At 38.0% G+C, this 21,896-nt stretch overlaps 3 protein-coding genes across 4 annotated transcripts; 2 read left to right on the forward strand and 1 right to left on the reverse strand.

The window, feature by feature from the left end:
- The first annotated feature begins 1,042 nt into the window (after nucleotides 1–1,042).
- LOC145641535 (putative disease resistance protein RGA4) lies at nucleotides 1,043–7,475 on the forward strand. 2 transcript variants are annotated; one of them, XM_081692360.1, is made up of 4 exons: nucleotides 1,043–5,126; nucleotides 5,504–5,601; nucleotides 6,736–6,881; nucleotides 6,991–7,475. In XM_081692360.1, exons 1-2 carry the CDS (start codon nucleotides 1,688–1,690, stop codon nucleotides 5,521–5,523), a joined length of 3,459 nt encoding a protein of 1,152 aa, XP_081548486.1. In that variant the 5' UTR covers nucleotides 1,043–1,687; the 3' UTR covers nucleotides 5,524–5,601; nucleotides 6,736–6,881; nucleotides 6,991–7,475. The 2 variants fall into 2 exon arrangements, with proteins under 2 accessions (XP_081548486.1, XP_081548485.1); XM_081692359.1 differs by having other exon boundaries at nucleotides 6,750–6,881.
- A 5,392-nt stretch (nucleotides 7,476–12,867) lies between these two features.
- Nucleotides 12,868–17,328, reverse strand: LOC145642563 (uncharacterized). Its single transcript, XM_081693765.1, has 3 exons — nucleotides 15,739–17,328; nucleotides 14,493–15,135; nucleotides 12,868–14,420 (listed from the first exon to the last, which is right to left on the reverse strand). Exons 1-3 carry the CDS (start codon nucleotides 17,326–17,328, stop codon nucleotides 12,868–12,870), a joined length of 3,786 nt encoding a protein of 1,261 aa, XP_081549891.1.
- A 325-nt stretch (nucleotides 17,329–17,653) lies between these two features.
- Nucleotides 17,654–19,453, forward strand: LOC145642564 (uncharacterized). Its single transcript, XM_081693766.1, has one exon. It carries the CDS (start codon nucleotides 17,654–17,656, stop codon nucleotides 19,451–19,453), a length of 1,800 nt encoding a protein of 599 aa, XP_081549892.1.
- Nucleotides 19,454–21,896: the final 2,443 nt, after the last annotated feature.

Genomic DNA, 21,896 nt, shown 5'->3' on the forward strand with positions numbered 1-21,896 from the left:
CTTTTGATTTACATTATTCAACTTAATTTTGAATTTCAATTAGCTTCAATTTTCTAGGTTTTCAATTTTTAGCATTCTGTAAAAGAAATTGCTGCTTTAATTATCTACTTAATTGCTGAATTTTCGATAGTCTATTGTTTAATTTAACTTAAATTTCGAATTAAACTTTAGTATTTAAGATAAATATTTGACAATCAGCATGTTTTGATGTCAATTTTGTTATTAAATTATTTTAGTTTTACTTGGAACTTCAATATGTCAAAATTTGAGTGAATTGAATTGTTTTGCGTTGCTGTATAATGTGCAATGCAATAAACGCTGGTCCGAAACTCGAACCCGGGGCCGGGTGGATGGTAGGCAGGTGCGCTGCCATCTTATGAACTAAACTATACTGATTGACTGGTTTTTTTACTGCTTTCATTTGTTTGATTTGGAGTATAATTTTTGGCTACTATGCTGCATATAGTTATTTTCAAGTATAAGTGCATAGATTTTTCTAATAGTAGTACTATATACCAAGTATATATGAGTGATATGAACATATAAGTGATGCATTTATTTATACACCAAAAGTGCTTTAGTTTAGGCATAAATTCTTTTTCAAGGTTTTTTTTTTTCAATGTTAAACTGTACTGTTAATTGTCTATTATATAATGAATTTAGACTGATTAATCCTTGTCACATATCACTTATATAGTCATGATTGTACGCAATTATAAAAAGTGGACAAAGTCGTCCTTGTGTTGAGATTTTTCAAAAGTGTTAGTAGTTGATTATCGGTCAGTTTAAGTTGCATTGAGAGTATGAACAGGAAAATTAACACTCGCATTGTGACTTTTATATACAGCAGAATCATTTGTTATATTGATTACAAAACATCTGATTTTTTTTTTCTTCCTTACAGAAAAAAGTTTTTAGTACAAGTAAATAAGAATTGAAGGGCAATTGAAGGGCAGACGTCGTTCAGTCACTGGGCATCAAAGTGAAGTAAGCTCTTTCGCTACACCTAACCGCCTAACATTCTGTCAATATGTAAGCTTATGACTTACTAGAATTATGACATACTTGGCTTTATGTGATGCATTTTCTTGCATTGAGCTTCTCTTGTATCAGAACAGTCAAAAGTTCTTATGGCAAGAAATAATTCTGGAATTTGTGTTGGATATTGTTGTATTGTATACAACTTAAAATTATAAACTTGATATATAATGAATATTGGCTGTTGAGAAATTAGATTTTTTTTTCTTAGTTTTGTGATTTGACCTCTTGACATTATTACTTTTTGTTATGATACTTTCTTTGATGTGCTAGATATTGACATACTGTTAGATCTATGTTAATATTTAGAAATATTGTCATACATCTGAAAAACTTGTCAAAGTTTCACATTATATGTATATTATATTCCTCATATTAGTCTAGTAGGACTATTATTTCAGCCAGTTGTCAAGATCAAAGACTTTTCCACAATTAAGTTGGCATACCAACTATCTTACCATATAGGATTGAAGCTACATCAATCCCTTCACCGGAGTATGTATCCTGATCCAAGTGATACTTTGTGGAAGTATTAAAAAATAAATAAATAAATAAATAAAAATCTGCTTGAGCTGTGGTGAGGTTTCAATTCGAAGATAGCAAAGTTGAAGGGGAAAAAAGGCTAGAGAAAATATAAGGGGAGAAAGAAATGGCTGAAGTCATAGTGTCAGATGTTGTTCTAAAGCTTCTGGGGGTTTTAGGCAAATCAGCTCATGAAAAGATCGCCCTGTACTTTGGTGGGAGAAATAAGGTCGAAGAGCTTCAGAAAACAATGATGATGATCCAAGCTCGGGTTCTTGATGCGGAGAGGCGAGGGGAAGGAGAGAGTGGAGCTCTTGTAAAGTTGTGGCTGAAAAGACTGAAAAATGTTCTCTACCAAATGGAGGATTTGTTTGAAGAGGTTGCAATAGCTGATAAAGAGGCTGAGCTGATTGCTGCGGGTAAGCTGACTAAACCGCTATACAATTTGTTTTCAAAGTTAAGTCCTTTTAGCCATTTCAGGAGTAGCAAAATTGCTTATGAGGTTAAGGCTGTTATGAAGGAGTTTAAAATCATAACTTCAGAAATGCAAAGCCTTAATCTCGGGGTGTGTTCTGTCGATGAACAACCTTCAGTTAGTTTGTCTAAAAAGGAACATACCTGTTCTTTCATCATGGAGGAAGAGGTAGTTGGTAGAGATGAAGATAAAAAAGCACTTATAGATATGGTTTTAGACATTGATGATGTTGAGGGAAGATATTCTGTGATCCCAATTGTTGGGATTGGTGGTTTAGGGAAAACAACTCTTGCTCAGCTTGTTTATAATGACAAAAATGTTCAAAAACAATTTGAGCTGAGGGGTTGGGCTTGTGTGTCCGATGTTGTTACTATTGAAGAGTTTGCAGGAAAAATTCTTAGCTCGGTTACTGGTAGTGATTGTCAACATTTGAGTATGGAAGAACTTCAGATCCGCCTTCAGAATTCTGTCAATGATAAGAAATACTTGCTTGTATTAGATGATGTATGGGACGAGGATCGTGAGAGGTGGCTTTCTCTGAAGCGCCTTCTGTGTGGTGGTAAACAAGGAAGCAGAATAATTGTAACCTGTAGGTCTAGGGTAGTGGCTCTTAATATGGGCACTGTTGTACCCTATGAATTGAAAGGCCTGTCTGAGGAGAAGTCTTGGGAGTTGTTTAGAAACCTAGTATTCAAGCAAGGACAAGAGCATAGAAATCCAAACTTGACAAGCATAGGCAGAGAGATAGTTAAAAGATGTGCTGATGTTCCACTTGTCATACGGACTATAGCTGGCCTTCTTTATTCTAAAGATGCTGAGATAGAATGGAAGATTTTCAAGGATAAGGAGCTGAGGATGATAAAACAGAATGAAGATAGTATTATGTCAACTTTGAAGCTAAGCTATGATCACTTGCCTTCACACTTAAAGCAATGCTTTGCATACTGCTCTGTCTTTCCCAAGGATTATGTGTTGAGGAAACAGCATCTGATTGATCTTTGGATGGCGCAAGGATTCATTATGTCATCATATGGTGGTGAAAGTGCTACGGATGTTGGTGATGTATATCTTATGGATCTTTTGAGAAGATCTTTTTTACTAGAGGATGTTAGAGGTGAGGATGGTGATATAATCAGCTGTAAAATGCATGATTTGATGCATGACTTGGCACAATATGTGGCTGGAGAACACACTGCTGTCCTAACTGGATCAAAACTACAGATAAATGACAGCATAAGGCATGCAAGCTTTATTGTGGGCTCCTCTTGGGAAGTTCCATCTTCTTTGCTTTCTACCAAGCAAATGCGATCTGTTCTTCTCTTATCACATACTACATTGCTAAATCTCAATGAAATGTTTTCCAAGTTGAGGTGTTTACGTGCATTAGATTTGTTTAAGGCTGATTGTGAATGTCTTCCGAGCTCCATAGGGAAGCTGGTGCACCTAAGGTATCTTAGACTTGGCTGTTCCATATTATTTCTTTCTGAGGCCATCACAATGCTACAGAACTTGCAGACTTTGGATATTCGGGGATGTAAGTTGCTTAGGGAATTTCCAAATGGCTTCAACAAATTAACCAATCTAAGAAACTTGTATAATTATAAAATTGGATTGAATGATATGCCATCTAGATTTGGGCTGTTAACATCTCTCTGCACATTAGATAAATTTGTAGTGGGCAAAAGTAACGGTCTAGATGCTCTGGCTTGCTTGAACAATCTTTTTGGACGATTGGTGATCCATCAAGTAAAATATCGTAGAGAAGCAGTATCTGAGGCAATGGTGGCCAATTTAAAGGGTAAGAAGCTTGTTGACCTAGTATTAAGATGGTCATCCGTATATGGAGATTCAACTAATCGTGCTGATGAGGATGAAGAGACCTTGGTGCTAGAGTACATGCAACCTCCTCCGACTCTTAAAAGGCTACATGTGATGGATTGGACAGGAGTGAGATTTCCAAGGTGGGGGATTGATGAGTCCCCTTGCTTACTCCCTAACCTTGTTTCTTTGTGCATTCAATTTTGCCACCGATGCAAATGTCTCCCTCCCATGAGTCAACTGCCTCATCTCAGGTTTCTTGAACTTGCTTACCTTGAAGTATTAGAATATGTAGATTTTGGCAACAATGATATCCCTTCTGCTGCAGCATACTTCCCATCCCTAGAACGTCTGGAGTTGCAGAATCTGTGCAAGCTGAAGGGATGGTCAAGATTACAAATGAAGGCTGATGTACATCAACAGAGACATGACTGGAATCAGCAATACTTTTCGACGCAGCGAGTTTTTCCCCGTCTTTCGTGGCTTAGAATATACAGTTGCCCGAAGCTGAGGTCATTGCCTCTGGTGCCAAGACTCGAGTCTTTGGAGGCATATGACATCCACGGAACTCTGCTAAAGCATCTCTTGTGTGGAGAGGATCCATTAGGAACATTGTCAAAACCTTGTTCTGCAACTCCTTTCACATTAAAGAAGCTGGACATTGAATCTGTTCATGAACTGGATTCATTCACAATAAATATTTGTTCACTGGAGTCATTTTCAATTAAGGGATGCCATGAATTGACCAATTTAGTGGCTGAATCTCCATCATCTCTCAGGCAACTTATAATCAGTGATTGTGGGAGACTGAGAGACATAACTGGTGCATTACAGCGTCTCTCTTCCCTTGAGGATTTGAAGCTTTGGCACTGTGAAAAAGTGGATTTGTGGGATGTCAAGAATGATGATTATGGTGAAGATGAAGCTAGTAGTGGCAGGCCGTTTTCTTTGCAAAGCCTGAAGTGCCTTAGCTCCTTGAGCTTGTATTCAATCTCAAAACTGAAATATCTTCCTAGGAGCCTATGCTATGTCACAAGTCTTCAAGAAATTTACATTGATGAGCTCTCTGAATTAAGGGGCCTACCAGAATGGTTTGGCAACTTAACCCGGCTCCGGCGGTTGTCAATAAGGAATTGCCATAACTTGGTGGCGCTCCCAGAATCTTTTTGTGAACTTACTGCATTACAAGAGCTTAATATTTGGAAATGTCCAGAACTTGAGAAAAGGTGTGAATGGCCAGATGGCCAAGACCGGTCGCTTATACCATCCACTGGCAAGTACATATCCCTACTTTCATTTTCACCGTTAATAAGCTCTTTTTGCATTAATAGTGCTTAAGATGGGCTGCTGTCTTTTTGTTTGTCAAAAATCATTTATAATTATATAATATGGTTGCAGAAGCTGTCAGTGCTATTTGTTGTTTTATGTTACATGATTTTACTATTTGATTGTCTACTATCCACTTATGGTCTTATGGATTTTTATCAATTTTAATTTTAATTTTAATTTTAATCAAAATTTGCTTAGGTTTTTTTATTCCTCCATTGCTATATGGTTTGTTGATTATAGATTGTTATACTGGGAGCTGGATAATCAATGCCAAGTTGCCAACTGACTCTGATATTCACTTTTTCTTTTCCCTGTTTGTAGTGTCCATATGTCGGTATTGAGACATCGCAGGGGCATTTAAGCTTCCTGGATTAGAAAAACCATATTATCATTCTGGGTTAATTCACACAAAGGTTAAGGTTAGTTGACTTTTGATTCTTAAGTTTGTCATGCATTTCATTTGCTACTTAGATTTGTATCCTGTTATCTGTGATACTGCAAGTCTTTTCTCTCCGCAACCTCAGTTTTTGGTCCAGCCAGACTCTTGCTTGATCCTTGTCATTTGAATTTACCTGATTTTTTGAACTATAAATACACGAGGAACTAGGGAAGCCCAGTAGGCAGCAAGGTATATTGAGTTTACAAGGTTGACTCTGTAAGTGATATGACCCTGTTCAAGTGATTGCTGGGTGTTAAGGGAGCATTCTTTTAGGTATTGATGTTATAGTCAACCACAGCAGCTCTTCATGTTTTCTTTCTGGAATACTACTATGGTCGAGAAAGATTGAAACAACTAAAGAACATTTTTGCTTAAGTTTGTCCAGGTAAGACTATCAACGTAGAATATTCAATATTAGCTGCAAGCCCAACCTATAATCAGGAGAATTCGGTGGATCAGATTGAGCTACTTGAATTGTTGATTTTAAATGGAATCCAACAAGGCAAAGGAAAAAAAATACGCCCTGTTTTTTGAGTTTTTTATTTTAGATAAGTTTTATTTTCGATTCTAAAACTAATGTGTATACGTAGTATGTTCTCCGAGTGCTTAGTTTGTACAATATTACAATGTGGAGTAATTGTATAGAATAAACAATCCCTGAATACTACCTAATTCTTTCTTGCTGGCCATATCTTTAAATTCCAGAAAAAAATTGTTAATATGGCCTATGGGCTCTGATTGTTTCCCCCCTTCTCTTTTATCTAGCTTGTTTGTACTGATTGTCCATTAGGAATGCCAATTCATTTGCCTACACTTTGCTTCACATTAGTGCTGTATTTAGTTGTTTATTTTGATTTTTTTTTGTAAGCGGGCTGTCATAAATCTCTATTCTGCTCAAGTTTATTGGTCACCAGACATAAATTTTATTAGAGCAATGTACAGATCTAGTACAATATGCGATGCACCTTGTAGAAAGCCTACTAAGTAGCTGGCTTCCTTCCATATAATATGTGGGCATGTGCGCATGACAATGTGTCAAATTTGGGTGGAATACACTTGGTGATAATACTTTATTACTTTTGTCAGATGATTTGGTGATTTTCGTTTCTGACAGTCATGTAAACTTAGGTGCTATGCATGGAGTACAAGGCAAGAAGAATGTTGGTGAATTGTCCACAGCCACACAGCCAACATCTAACCAATGTTAGGCTAGAGTTTTTATATCTGAATCTACAAATGATGACAGTCCATATCTTAGTGGTAAGTTTGGAGCATTTCATCAAATGACTAATCAAGTTTTGAAGCATAGCACTGAGATTCATATTAGGTAGCTAATCACTCCCTTACAATAAGTAATCTCATGTTTCAGGCTTAAATGACAGCACTTCATGGCCTGTAATAGCAGAGCAAAAACAGACTAATGAAGTGGGAGATTTATTTGCGCAGCATCCAATTGTTACAGTTTACATGATAGTTCAGGTCAGCTTTTACACACCAATCTGCTTCATGCTGCTTAGAACCCTCCAAGTTTTGCTCCAGTTTCCAGATGTGTTCATAGCTTTAAAGTTTATAACTGTGATGCTGTGGCAGCTATATATCCTACAAGGCTCCAAGTTTTAGCATAATAGCATTCACTCATTCATTCACTTTGAATATAATTCTTCGTATGAATCTTTAGTATGGATGTCTCATATGTGTTCATGGGCCATCTTGTATTGTTCAAAGAAATATATTCTAAACTACTGGATTTTATTTTCAATGGAAAATTAGAATTCAAGTTTCAAAATTCATTTTCTTGTAAGAAAGAAAAGGAAAATAGGAAATAAAGGGGAAGCTGATAACTATGGAAGGATGAAGAAGCTGAGGGGGTGAAGGATAGGGAAGAAAAGGCAGTATTCCTTTATACGGAGTAAGAGAAAATAATTTTCTTTTTTTGGCAAGTTTTCTTTTTTTGGCAAGCTTAGCAAGATGCGGAGCAATTGCACCAAACATAGAGACTCTTATTAGGCCCAGAGAAACTTTTTAATCCACAACATGGCCGAGATACCAAACCCGGTCCATTTCTATTTTACACTTAAGTAAATATTACCTTCGTTAAAGGTTATGTGCAACGATTAGACATTTTCCCTCTTCTTTATGTCAAATCGTTGCACATGACCTGTAACGGTGGTAGTAATACCTACCTGAATTTTGTTTTTAGCTATGTTCCTTTTGGAGTGTATATTTGTGAAAATGTGAGACTTCTTTTGGATGGTATTGGGCCTATTAGCAAGTTTATATATAGGTTAGTCCGTTAGTAAGGCCTATGAAGTAAGAATTAATGTTATGAAGTCTTGTGATGTCATCACATGCATGTTTAAAAACTTTCAATTGTACTCGATCCATTTTTGTACACTTAACAAATTTTTTAAGTTACGCTTTTATTTTTAACAAACAACTACATAAAAATCATTATGTTAATTCCCTACTTCTATGGACATGACAAGGAAGTCAATTTTTTTTTCCTTGGTTAATAGTTAGCACAAAACAGTTAATTAGCTCAATTAAGTTAACATTGGTATACCGCTAATTGAATTAGCGGATTCTTTTTAACTAAGCCCATAAACCATTTCGTCACCAACACAACACTAACCCAATAATCTCTCATCTTCCCAGCAAGCTATTGGTACAGGGAAATAGGAGAATTGAGGGTCTTTTAACTATTCCTTTTGTAGGGCCCGGATCACCCACCTTGACGGGTCGCACGCACACTCCACTCCACATTAGTATGATACTGTCCGCTTTCGGTCTAGCCCGCACGAATTTGTTTTTGGGCACCTTCCCAAAAGGTCTCATACTATTTGGAGTGTGCTTTAACTTATAAGGAGCTTCTCACTTCCTTAATCTTTCCATGTGGGACTTGGGATGAACACCCCAACACCTTTAATTTCTCTATGGTTATGCATCTCTGGTTCTTGCTACAAGACTGACAGACTGTAGTGTTTGCTTTATATAATTTTTTTTTTTTTTTTTTTTTTTTTTTTTTTTAACTACCAATAAGAAGCGGTTCTTCTTCTTTTGCTTAATCTCTGTAATCCCATAATTGGGGTCGGCTTGTGCGTGATCAAAAAAAGTTACTCGTATTTAAAAAGCAATTGTTGACATGGACAGTATAGTGGGGAACTTTGTAAAGGGTATAGTTGGGGAATTTTGATAATTTTTTTAGCATTTTTAGCGGAAATCCCTCGCTAAGACAAAATAGTATAAACGTAGTGAGTAAATATAATCAGCATTTCAGCATAACATTACATTTCTTAAACCTGATAGATGTTAGCATTTCTTAAACCTGATAGATGTTACAAAATCTCGCTATGAGTAATTTTATTCTCTTCCCACACGCCATTCTCATCGCATGGGAAGAAGATGAGATTGGGGCATTCCAAAACTACCAGACGGGTTAGTTTAGGGAAAATGTCGATAAATTCATCCCAATTGATGCGTAGCTCAGGCAAGTACCGGAGACGTACTGTGTGTACATGTTGAAAACAATGCATCTCCATGCCTAGATCCCAAAACCGGCCTCCTCTAATATAGAGTTTCTCCAAAGAGCTCTTTGTATCTTCACTTATCAGCCTTAGCAGTCGGGACATTGTGTCCTCTGGGGCAGCCTGGAGCTCCAGTTTCTTAAGGCTTGGAGGAAATGTTCCTGAAGCACTGTCACTTGGACCATCAGCAGAACTCCACACCCAAGCAACTCGGAGATTTTCGAGCAACTCCATCGAACTTAATGTTACAAAATCACCGGTGGTTGGAAAGTTGATTCTTCTAGTCCGGATGGTTAATTTGACCAGCTTCTTGAGTTTCAATAAATCACTAAATAATGCTGTTGGAGATGCATTTTTTCCTTTAGCTTTTCCATTATTTCCCCTTCCTTGAGTATCTTCGGGATTAATTACAAATCCCTTGTGCACTCTAAGCTCGGTTAGGGAAGCGATTCCCTTGGGGATGTAGGCAAGTAGGTAGCACTCGGACAAGTCCAAGTGTGTAAGTTGTTTCAACGAATCGATCCCTTCTGAAAGAGACTCCAAGTTAGGACATGCTCTTAGATCCAAGACCTTTAGATACTCAAGCTTGTAAACTGAGTCTGGCAATTTTACAATTCCTGATATCCCTTCAAGGCTTAAATAAGTCACTTGCCCCATTTGCTTTATCAAAGCCTTCAAGGCTTCAATATCTTCAACCATAATATACCTCTTGTGGTTATGGTCCCAGCTACCAAGGTGTAGCACTTTAACAGTGCTCTTCTTATCAGAGAGCCGTTTGAACGTCGTACCACCCAGAAAGTTCTCTCTGATGTTGAGCACCAAGGTCCCTGTCACATCTTTGTCATCTTGACCCTTCTGATTGAATGTAGAGATGCGATTGAGGAACGATTTTTGTTGAACTACAGTTGGAACAGGATTGTTACTAGCTGGTTGTGAGTTTTGTGACTGTTGATGCTGTTGCTGTTGCTGCTGCTGTTGTGGCTGATGATCCATTATCAACCAAGGACCCTCTTCTTTTATGTTCACCTTTGAAGCAACCATGTAGCGGACATTTCCATTCATCTTGTACCTGTTGCACAACATTTTGTTGCCAATAGTGCGCTCAATGAATCCGTTGGCCACAAGCTTAGCCAACTTTTGCGCACCCTCGGATTGATTTTGAACTAAATTCATGCCAATCCACAAATGGATCGGCTCTCTTTTCTTTATCTCTTTACCAGCAGAGAACAAATAGAAGCATATCAAACAACTCTTCTCTGTATCACCGAGGCATGCAAACCCATCTTCTAGCTGATCATTTGAAGTACTAGAAGCTTCAAGCTGAGTAGAATTACGGGCGAGTGACGCACTGTGATGTGGCTGCACACCAGGTTGTGGAGAGGCTCCAACAGCTAATGATTGCTTCTTGTCATTAACAATCTTTGCGAGTTCCTCGTATTTTGAGGCATTATCAGTGTCATGCTTGATGAAATTATGAAGAATAGTTTGGATTTTCTTATAGAGTTTAGGAATGATAGTTTCAGGGAAAGAGGAAGGAAGTTGGTGAGACTCAATTTTTTCGAGTACTTGATGAACCACCTTTTGGACATCTTCATGAATGATTTTCAGCCTCTCTTGCCTGGTGATGGTAGAACTATTATCTTCTATCTTATTTTGGTTTTTGGCCTTCTTAAGTTGGCTCGAAAGAGTTTTGCCATTTTCAACGAGGGATAATATCAGAGGATTCATGGAGGAAGAAACTGTTACTACAGCGTTGGACATTGATCTAATTATTGTGGTTATAGACAGAGCAAAGCAATAGAAGTAGTGATTATAACTCTGATTATAATTATTTCTGGTTCTAAGATCTGTACAAATAGTCAAATTAAACAGAAGACAGTTCATGCTTGATAATTAAGCATCAGCTGGGAAATAAACGGCATACATTGGTTGATTATTTAGTCAATCAATAATTAGTCAACGGCTACAGTACAAGTCCTTATTAACTAGTACTCCCTCCGTCCCCGAAAGAATGATCCATTTGGCCTAATTTTAGTCCCATAAAGAATGACCCATTAGCATTAAAATACCCACCGATTTGCAACAATATTTGTACAAAATTAGCTTTCCCATATAAAATTTTGTTTTTCCATATACTTTTATTACTATCTTTCTTTACTTTTTTGTAAACTCCATGTAAATTTATTTTTCCAATATACTTTTACTTCTGTTTATTTAACTTTATTAATACCCGCGAAATCAACCCAAAAGGGTCGTTTCTTTCAGGGACGAAGGGAGTACTATATTCCATACAAAGTCTATAATATTTTAAGTCTTGATCGAGAAACTAGTGCAACAATGTGCAAGTAATTAATTGATACTGTAAACCAGAATCAAGCAAGAATGCTACCAGAATCAAGCAATGTGCAAGTAGATGCCTCGTAGAAATTTCCCAACAATAAGTTTATTATACTACTAGGTCGGTTTATTATTGTTATGTGTAACTTTTATATTATTTATGAGATAAAAAAATTCAAAAGTTTCAAATAATTATTATCGGAGATAGGTTTAGAGGTGAAAAAACCACCTTCACATATAAGGATCTACATACCTCTAGTGAATTGTCTCACACCAGAAAAGAGTTGAAAAAATCACCTTCATATATATTAGGATCTACATACCACATTACTGATTGACACAATTTTAACCCTTAAATAGCTAATTATACAAGTACAAATTAAAAGATTTGATTTATTTAATTAAAAAAAAAAAAATAGGTAGGGAGATTAGGTTATTTAACTAAGTACATTATCTTATGTTACATATATTATCTCGAGATCCATGATTTTCATTGTATATATAAATTATGCATTAATTAACTACTGCATATTAGGATGGGACAAATATCAAGCTGGCATGTATTAAAATTTTCGGTTTATTAAAATCCAACAAAATCGTTAAGTCAACTTAAAATCTTTATTTCATTTATTTATTTTATACTCCGTATTATTTTGATAAAGAATGACCAAAACTACCAATCATATATGCAAAATAATTCTGTCACAGTAGTGTAAGCAAAATTATATTTCTTGAATCATGAGCCCATTGTTAAAATTACGCACCTAATTACCCTTTTCTTTTTTTTTCTTTTTTAATAGAATTTGGACTAACCAACAAATAATTCCTAGCTTAGTTTACCAATTGAGATAATCAAATGGTTAACCAAAGTATAGAGAAAGTGAAACATTTGTTCGAAATTTGGGATGTTCGTGTTTTCATATTAGTCAGTCTGTTTATCCAAGCATTTCTCACTTTGCTTGCTCCCTTAAGAAAATCTAGTGCAAATAGCTATCTGAGGTTCTTTATTTGGCTGCTCTATTTGTCAGCTGACGCGATTGGAGTGTTTGTCATTGGGTTGATCTCTAGCAACGATGGAGCTTCACCTGAGACGGTTAAGCTATTCGCATTTTGGGCACCATTTCTTCTTTTGCATCTTGGTGGTCCTGATACAATAACTGCTCTAGCTTTGGAGGACAACGAGCTGTGGAATCGTGAAGAATTAGAAAGATAATCACTTGCCCTCTCATTAATCGCAATTGGGAATATATAATCAATACAACTCCTAGTCCTCGTATGACAAGATAATGTAGGATCTTAGGTAATTAACTAAAATAGAATATAGATAAACATATGGAAATCAATCTAAATATTCTAAATATATGATAATATCTCAATACCCCCCCTCAAGTTGGAGTGCTTGGATCGTAAGTGCCCAACTTGGAAAGAAGGTAATCAAACTGTGCTTTCCCAAGTGCCTTTGTAAATATATCCGCAAGCTGTGAAGTAGTCGGAACATGAGAAGTAGATATCCACCCCTCGGAAATTGCATCACGAACAAAATGACAATCAATCTCAATATGCTTTGTTCGTTCATGAAAAACCGGATTCTTTGCAATATGCAGAGCCGCTTCATTGTCACAAAATAGCTTAATCGCCTTTGGATGTTGGACTCCAAGACTCGACAATAAAGCCTTCACCCATTTTAGCTCTTTTGAGCACGAAGACATGGACCTATACTCGGCCTCCGAAGAAGAGAAAGAAACAGTTGGTTGCTTCTTAGTTTTCCATGAAATTGGAGATTTTCCAAGAAAAACTAGCCAACCAGTTAAAGAACGACGAGTCAATGGGCAAGCAGCCCAATCTGAATCACACCAACCCTGCAGATTTAAATCACAATCAGAGCTCAACAAAATACCTTTACCGGGAGTCCCTTTCAAGTAACGAACCACCCTCATTGCAGCATCCCAATGTTCACTACGAGGTTGCTGCATAAACTGAGACAAAATATGAACTGAATACGCCAAATCAGGACGTGTAACAGTAAGATAAATCAGACGACCAACAAGCCGTCTATAAGACTCTGGATCAGAAAGGAAATCACCAGTTGCCAACCCCAACTTGTGATTCTGCTCCATGGGAAAACCACTAGGCTTCGCGCCTAGTAAACCTGTCTCAGAAATAATATCCAGAGTATATTTCCGTTGACATAAGAATAAACCTGCAGAGCTACGAGCCACTTCGATCCCCAAAAAATATTTTAAAGGACCTAGATCCTTCATCTTAAAACAGTCACTCAAATATGCCTTAAAAACATTCAATGCAGCGGAATCGTTCCCAGAAATAATCAAATCATCAACATACACTAAAACTGTAATCTGAGTATCATGAGTAGTAAGAGTGAATAAAGAATAGTCAGAGTAAGATTGTGTGAAACCATACTTTTTTAAGGCAGTGGTGAGTTTAGCAAACCAACATCGAGGTGCTTGCTTCAAACCATAGAGTGACTTCTTTAATCTGCAAACCAAAGAGGGATCGGAACACTTAAAACCAGGTGGTAATTTCATGTAAACTTCTTCATCCAAGTCACCATGAAGAAATGCATTGTGAACGTCCATTTGATGGATTTCCCAATTCTTGGCGGCCGCAATAGCAAGAACAGTACGAACCGTCGTCATTTTAACAACCGGAGCAAAAGTCTCATCATAATCGACACCTTCTTTCTGATGGTTCCCATATACCACCAAACGAGATTTAAGTCGCTCAACTTCACCGTTGGCAAGAAACTTGGTCTTATAGACCCATTGACTCCCTAGAGCCTTTTTACCTGGAGGGAGAGGCTCCAAAATCCAAGTACCATTGTTCTCTAAAGCTTGAATTTCTTCATTCATGGATTTACGCCACCCTTCATGTTGCATAGCTTCTTTGAAAGATGTCGGATCTTTAGTTTGAACAACAGCTGAAATAAACTTCCGATAATTCACAGAAAATTTGTCACAATGTATATAGTGTGCTAAAGGATAAGGAGTACCTAAAGACTGATTGGAAGACGGAGACGGACTATTGGCAAAAACCGAGTGAGTAACAAAATCACGAAGCAAAACAGACGAGTATTTTTCTCGAAATCCGCGCCCCATATTGGACTGTTGGGCTACGGGAGATGTGGTGCTAGAAACGGGCTGCTGTGGGTCACTACGCTGCTGCTCTGTGGCGTGCTGCTGTGGTGACTCAGCTAGCAGCTGCTGCTGCTCAGCAGCGTTGGCAGTGGCTGCTGGCTGCTGTCCAGCAGTTTCGGCAGCAGGCTGCTGCTGGTCAGTGCTGGCAGTGGCCTGCTGCTGCTCCGGGGCAGAGGACTCCGCAGCCTCCCTGCGGCCAGCAGCATTATGCCGCAAGGGGGTTGCGGGGTGGGCTGTCTCGGGAGTGTCACAAGCTTCAACGGGCTCAAAAATTTCCAAAAAATCATTATGAACATCTTCCCCCATATCATGCATACTCACATCAATATTGATATCATCCGGACAACCAAACGGAAAAATTTCTTCCACAAATTTAACATCACGAGACACAAAAAATTCTTTTGTTTCAAGATCATACAATCTCCACCCCTTTTTTCCAAACGGATACCCCAAAAATACACACTTTCGACTCCGACTAGCAAACTTATCCCCCTTAGTCTTTTGGTTATGAGCAAAACATAAACAACCAAAGGTACGAATAGCATCAAAGGAAGGGGGTTTATTGAAGAGTATTTCAAATGGAGTTTTGTTTTGGAGAAGAGGTGTTGGAGTTCGGTTTATTAAGTGTGCAGCGGCCAAAACACATTCACCCCAAAAATAAATAGGCAATTTAGCTTGGAATCTCAAGGCTCTCCCAACATTAAGAATATGTTTGTGTTTTCGTTCTACTCTACCATTTTGTTGAGGGGTTCCCACACAAGAGGTTTGGAAAATTATGCCAGTTGCAATAAAAAAATCAATCAAGCAATTAAATTCGGTTCCATTATCACTTTGAACAATTTTAATTGTTTGATTGAATTGCCTTTCAACCATAGCTACAAAAGCCATGAACATCTGAAAAACTTCGGTTTTATCAATCAATAAATAAATCCAAACAGCTCTAGAATAATCATCAACAATTGTTAAAAAATAACGAGCCCCACATGACGAAACATGTCTATACGGACCCCATAAATCACAATGTATTTTCTCAAAAATTCTAGAAGATTTATTTTCACTCAAGGGAAATTTATCTCTATGATGTTTAGCACGAAAACATACTTCACAACTTTTATCTAAGCTACCTTTATTATTGCTAATATGCGGAAGTAACTTAACCACTTTTTCCGAAGGATGACCCATTCTTCTATGCCAAAGCTCCAAATCTGATGTTGCTTCAACCACAGACACCCGTTGCACCACATTCGGTTTGCCATAGAAATAATATAGTCCGTCCCTTCTAAGTCCCGTTCCAATCAGCTGCTTCAGTCGGTCCTGTATAGCACACATATATGAGTTAAATTGGACAACAACATTTAATTGATCACTAAGTTGAGTTACAGAAAGCAAATTGCAATTAAGATTTGGCACATAAAGAACTCCAGTGACGGTAATTTGATCAGATAACTTGACCGATCCTTCCAAAGTAGCAAGTACGCAATCACCATTCGGCAACCCAACGGGACATTCAATATAACGAGTGTCAAATAACCAAGAATAATTTCCGGTAACGTGATGAGTCGCTCCGGTATCAATAATCCAACAAGAATCATCAAACTTACCATGTAGGCGATTTTCGGGAATAGTTGTATTACCAATAAACCCCGAGAGTGCCTTCCATTGTTCGGCAGTGAACACTTGATTCGAGGAAGCTGCGGCATAGCTAGAAGAGTCCCCTACTGCTGCCATATTAGCACGAGCCCCCCCTTTACCCGAGCCTTCTCTCGGCCCTGGTGTCCAACCTGCGGGATAGCCAATCACCTCGAAGCATCGAGACGGATCGTGGCCCTTCTTCTTGCAGTGAGGGCACGGAGCTTTAAACCAGCACGAGGTAAAATCGTGCCCCTGTTTCTTGCAGTGGGAGCAAACAGAGCTTCGACCACCTGAATTAGCCCGGAGAGCAAAGCCCACAGCCTCTGTCGGCTTGGCTTCGGCCTCCTTTCTTGCGTTGCGGACACGTTCGTCCTGAACCACCAGCTGATACGCCCTGTCGAGGCTAGGTAAGGGATCTTGAGATAAAATATTAGAACGGAGTGAGGCGTAATAATCCGAATAAAGGCCCATCAGAAAATCATGAAGCCTTGATTGATCCCGGCGCTGCTCATGAAGCTTCCCTGCCGTACAAGAAGAGCAGCACTTGCAGGAAATTAACGGTTCGTGGTGATCTAATTCGAGCCATAGAGTATGTAATTTGCCATAGTAAACCGAAACAGGCATGGTTTTGCTCTGTTCACACCGAGCAATTGAAGAACGAAGTTGCTGTATACGAGGGCCATTGGTCTGAGCGAATCGTTTTTGAAGATGATCCCAAAACGGCTTTACTTCTCTGAATTTTGACAAAGATGATTTTACTTCCGGAGAAATCGTATTGGAGAGCCAAGAAATCAACATTGCGTTGATGGCAGTCCAATCCGATTTTGTACATGGAGAAGCAGGCACTATAATCGTGCCATCAAGAAATTCAAACTTGCGACGTGCCTCAAGGGCAGTTTGGATATCGGCAGCCCACTCATCGTAGTTGTCGCTGGTAAGTCGAGTAGGGGTAATGTAGTCTCCAGGTCTGTCTTGCGGACCCAGAAAATATGGAGAATTGGGTTCAATTTTAAACGGTGGTGGTGGTGGCGGCGGTGGTGGAACACCGTCACCAGACATGATTATAGTTTAGAAAAAAAAATTATCCTGCTCTTGATACCATGAAGAATTAGAAAGATAATCACTTTCCCTCTCATTAATCGCAATTGGGAATATATAATCAATACAACTCCTAGTCCTCGTATGACAAGATAATGTAGGATCTTAGGTAATCAACTAAAATAGAATATAGATAAACATATGGAAATCAATCTAAATATTCTAAATATATGATAATATCTCAATAAATCGACACGCTCTTCAGCTGGCTACTCAGGTATCTATCACTGCCTATGTCTTTTTCCAATCGTTTCGAGATAACAATCTGTGGTTGCCTACGGTATTTATGTTTGTCGAGGGAATAATTAAGTACTTCGAGCGAAAATGTGCTTTGTTTTTCGCTAGCAGTGACAGTTTTAGAGACTCCCTAGTGGCTGAACCCGAACCTGGGCCTAACTATGCCAGGTTAATGGAAGAGTACAATTCTGCCAAGGATGCTTATATTCCAACTGTTTTTGAAGGGAAAAATGGGCGGATAGAAGGTAGTACAAAGTCGGAGGGACAAGATACATATGATGATCAGCAGCCGTCAATGATAGATGATGTTACCAATGATACCAACGACACGAATGCCAGTGGTACTTCTTTAGATAAAGAGCTGAATCAGGATGAAAAGCAAGTTGTACATGCTCATCGATACTATGAGCTGTTTAAAGCACTCCTAGCAGACGGTTTTTTGAGCTTAAAAGATCGTAAATTAAGTCGAGACTTTTTTGCCAATATGCCGATTAAGGATGCCTTTAGGATCATCGAGATTGAACTGAACTTAATCTATGATGTTTTCTACACAAAGTTATTTTTGTTGCAAAGGAAACGAGCTTTTGGTCGAGTATTCTGTTTCTTTTTTGTTATAGCATCTCTGTTGCTCTTCTCTGTCAATGACAGAAGCAAATACAATAATATTGATGTTATAATTACCTTTGTGTTGCTTGGAGGGGCTATAGCATTGGACATATGTGCTGCTCTTATGTTTGTAATGTCAGATTGGTGGATAATTATCATATCGTTTGATAGCAAGCTCAAAGGCTACTACCAACCACTTATGCTGATGTTTCTTAGGTGGTCAAGGTTGGCAAGGCAACCTCATCGTAGAAGATGGTCTAAATGCATCTCAGAGTATAATTTGTTAAAGCGATGCTTCAAGCCGCTCCCTTCATTCATCGGCTTCCAGTACATTTCAAGAATAAAGCGTATTAGGGATATTTTACTTGGAATTCTATATGTCCAAGAACATGAGGCTGAAGAGGACCTTATCGAGTTTGTCATAAAAGAGATAAAGGACAAAGCTGATCTAGCCACTGAGATAGGGGTAGCTAAAGAAGTCTGCTCTGCTAGAGGTAGTTTTATAATGCAAGATGAGTATTACCTTGCTTCCGAGTGCTTAAGCCCTTGGACAGTAGATGTTGATTATGATGAAAGTCTTTTGATTTGGCACCTTGCTACTGATATCTGCTACTGGAAAACAACTGATGCTGCAACGTCAAAATATCGTAGTTTCAGCAAGGCACTCTCAGATTATATGTCATACCTTCTGCTCAGACAGCAGACGCTAGTATCCTCTGCGGTGGGTATGTCAGATACTCGATTCGAAGACACTCGTGCAGATGCTCAGAAGTTTATGAATTATGAGAGCATCAACGTCAACTGGCCTGCAGATTTCTGGTGGAAGACTAAGAGGTTCTTCAAGAACTGGTGTTGTTTAGCCATGAAAGAGCCAATTCCTTCTGAAAGAAAGGAAAATCCTTTCTTTGAGAAGTTTAGTAATATGATGTTTAAAGTCAAAGCTGATGTACAGCCTATTGTAGCCAAGGGTGATAAGAGCAAATCTGTGCTTTTCGATGCATGTCGTCTTGCTAAGCAACTGGAAATGTTTGGAGAAAAGAAATGGGAGATAACCAGCAAAGTTTGGGTGGAGCTGCTCTGTTATGCTGCGGTCCGCTGCTCTCCGAGGTCTCATATTGCACAATTAAGGAGAGGCGGGGAGCTTATTACACTAGTGTGGCTGTTTATGGCTCACCTTGGCTTAGGGGAACGTTTCCTACAAAACCAAGGCTTTGGGTGGACTAAGCTAATAATTCAGAAATAACAGCATAGTATATGTGTTCACTCACAAAGATATTGTACTCCGTATTAGATTATTTATCCTATTTTATATGTAGTGGGTGTTTTTTGGTTTTAATATGCATCACTTTTTTAAAAAAAAAGTTTTAAACTCTTATATATTCAACGCCATCGGGGCGTTCTTAAGCAAGATCCTTTATTTAATGACTTTAGGGGGTGTTTGTTTGGAGGGATAATTAAGGAGGTAGGGATAAGGATAAAAAGGAAGGGACTAAGAAATGTGTTGTTTGTTTGAAAGGATAGGGAAAAATATGAGGGATAGGGATAAAATGACCTTTTATCCCTTGAAAATAATACCTAGGGGGGTTAGGTATAAGATGGAGGGATAAGATTATTTAAGAAAATGACTACTTTGCCATTAATGAATTGCAAGGAAGTAACAAGGTATATAAAATTAATAAGGGTATATTAGTAATTTCATTACAAATGTCAATCTTATTCCCAACTCTTACCAAACAAAGGACAGACATATATGTATCCTTATCCTTGTCCCACTATCTTATCCTCCTTATCCCTATCCCTATAGCTAGTGCTGTCAAATTTCAAACCGAAACCGTTTAACTGCCCGAAACCGACCGACCCAAATGAGAACCGAACCGATTAAAAACCGATTTTTTTGAAACCGAAAACCGACCCAAACCGTATTTTAGTAAACCCGAAACCGAATCGACCCGAATAATGTTAAACCGTATAAGAACCGAACCCGTTAACAAACCGAACCGAATATAAACCGAACTGAAAGAAAACCGAACCGAACCTTATCTAACCCGAAACCGGTTCCAACCCGAAACCGTTTAAACTGGCAAAAAAACCGCTTACACCGAATCGTTAGCAAACTGCTAGCACCGAACCATTTAAAAACCGAACTGATTGTAAACCAAACTCGTTATAAACCGAACCATTTATGAACCAAACCGCTTCTAAATCGAACCGTTTACAAACTTTTTTATATAATTAAATGGATTTTTTTTTTTTTTTTTGACGGGGATATAATTAAATGGATTAAATATTAGAAATCTTAGAATATTTTTTTAAAATAGTAAGGCAAATCATTCATTAAGGTCTTAAGGATAATCAGTGTTCACAAACAAGAGCAAAACAAGCAGGCTCAGGCCCTGCCTCAAACTATTAGCAACAGTACTGCCTCTAGTCATGTATACATTTGAGGTGATGAAACCAAATGAACAAAAAGCTTGTAATATTAAGTACCAAGGCTTGGCTGAAGGCGTAATAAATAAAATTAATTCACAGAGACTATTAAACATATGATTACATTGATTCTGTGAGTAATAATGAAATAAAGATGGGAGTGTGCTAGTGACATGAATATACTATTAGGCTATGTTTTAATTCAGATTCAACTATAATTTAGTAAACTTGAAATGGAACCGATATGAATAACGTTAAAGTGGTTAAACAATCGAAGAACCGAACCAGTTATAAACTGAACCGAAAAAGAACCGAACCATTTATTAAAAACTGAACCGAAAAAGAACCGAACCAGTTATAAACTGAACCAAAAAAGAACCGAACTGTTTATAACCCGAAACCGTTTCCAACCCGAAACTGTTTGAACCGGGATAAAAACCGTTTACACCGCACTGTTAACAAACCGCAACCCGTCTGCACCGAACCGTTTACTACCCGGACTGTTTACAACCCGAACCGAATTAAAACTGCTTAAGAATAAACCGGAACCGAATCGAACCGATAACTATTTAAACCGAACAAAAACCGACCCATGAGACAATTAAACCGATTCCAAACCGACCCGATTAAATACCGAACCGATTTCAAACCGAACCGAAACCGAACTGTCAAACCGTTTTGACAGTGCTACCTATAGCCAAACTGTAACACCCTAGAAATTCCTTTCCTTTAAATGCACACTTTACTCCTTTTAAAATACGTTTTAGGAATATCTAAGACATTACCGCCACCGTGAAAACGGCTAAGGCAAATATCAAAGATACACAGCGGAAGACTTGAAAACCCAAACTATTTATATAACACAATTTAAAAACTAACCCAACGAAAATAAAGTTGAAAATCAACAAAACCAAAGCCAATTAAAATCCACTACAACTTGGAACCATTTAAGGCCCTTATTCAAAACTGAAACAACCCAACTTTTAGTGTTAGTCCACAAAGTAATATAATAAACCATTCAATGCATAAAACAAAACATATCCTAATGGAAGCTAGCATGATTCCCTCTTCACTCATGCTGTGCCACCCCCAGAATTCGAGTCTTTAAAAACAATAAGAGTAACCTTTAACTTTCAAAAACCCAACCATCGAACTCTAGAAGTGTTACTGCTACACTTATTTTCCGTAGAAAATAAATGCAAAGCAAAAATAACATAATGTTTAAACTAACTAAGTGGTTTAAGTTGTGGCAAAATAAA

Source organism: Chenopodium album, chromosome 8, assembly GCF_948465745.1.
Source record: "Chenopodium album chromosome 8, dcCheAlbu1.1, whole genome shotgun sequence".
NCBI lineage: Eukaryota > Viridiplantae > Streptophyta > Magnoliopsida > Caryophyllales > Amaranthaceae > Chenopodium > Chenopodium album.

Excerpts from the sequence above, each read along its gene's own strand:
- LOC145641535 (XM_081692360.1), top strand. The coding sequence starts at position 1,688 with ATGGCTGAAGTCATAGTGTCAGATGTTGTTCTAAAGCTTCTGGGGGTT. Across the intron at positions 5,127-5,503 it reads GTCGCTTATACCATCCACTG|TGTCCATATGTCGGTATTGA; the intron begins GCAAGTACATAT and ends CCCTGTTTGTAG.
- LOC145642563 (XM_081693765.1), bottom strand. The coding sequence starts at position 17,328 with ATGTCTGGTGACGGTGTTCCACCACCGCCGCCACCACCACCACCGTTT. Across the intron at positions 15,136-15,738 it reads GCTTAGATAAAAGTTGTGAA|ACTAAGGGGGATAAGTTTGC; the intron begins GTATGTTTTCGT and ends CATAACCAAAAG. Across the intron at positions 14,421-14,492 it reads GTCTTCCAATCAGTCTTTAG|CTGTTGTTCAAACTAAAGAT; the intron begins GTACTCCTTATC and ends AGTTTATTTCAG.
- LOC145642564 (XM_081693766.1), top strand. The coding sequence starts at position 17,654 with ATGTTTGTCGAGGGAATAATTAAGTACTTCGAGCGAAAATGTGCTTTG.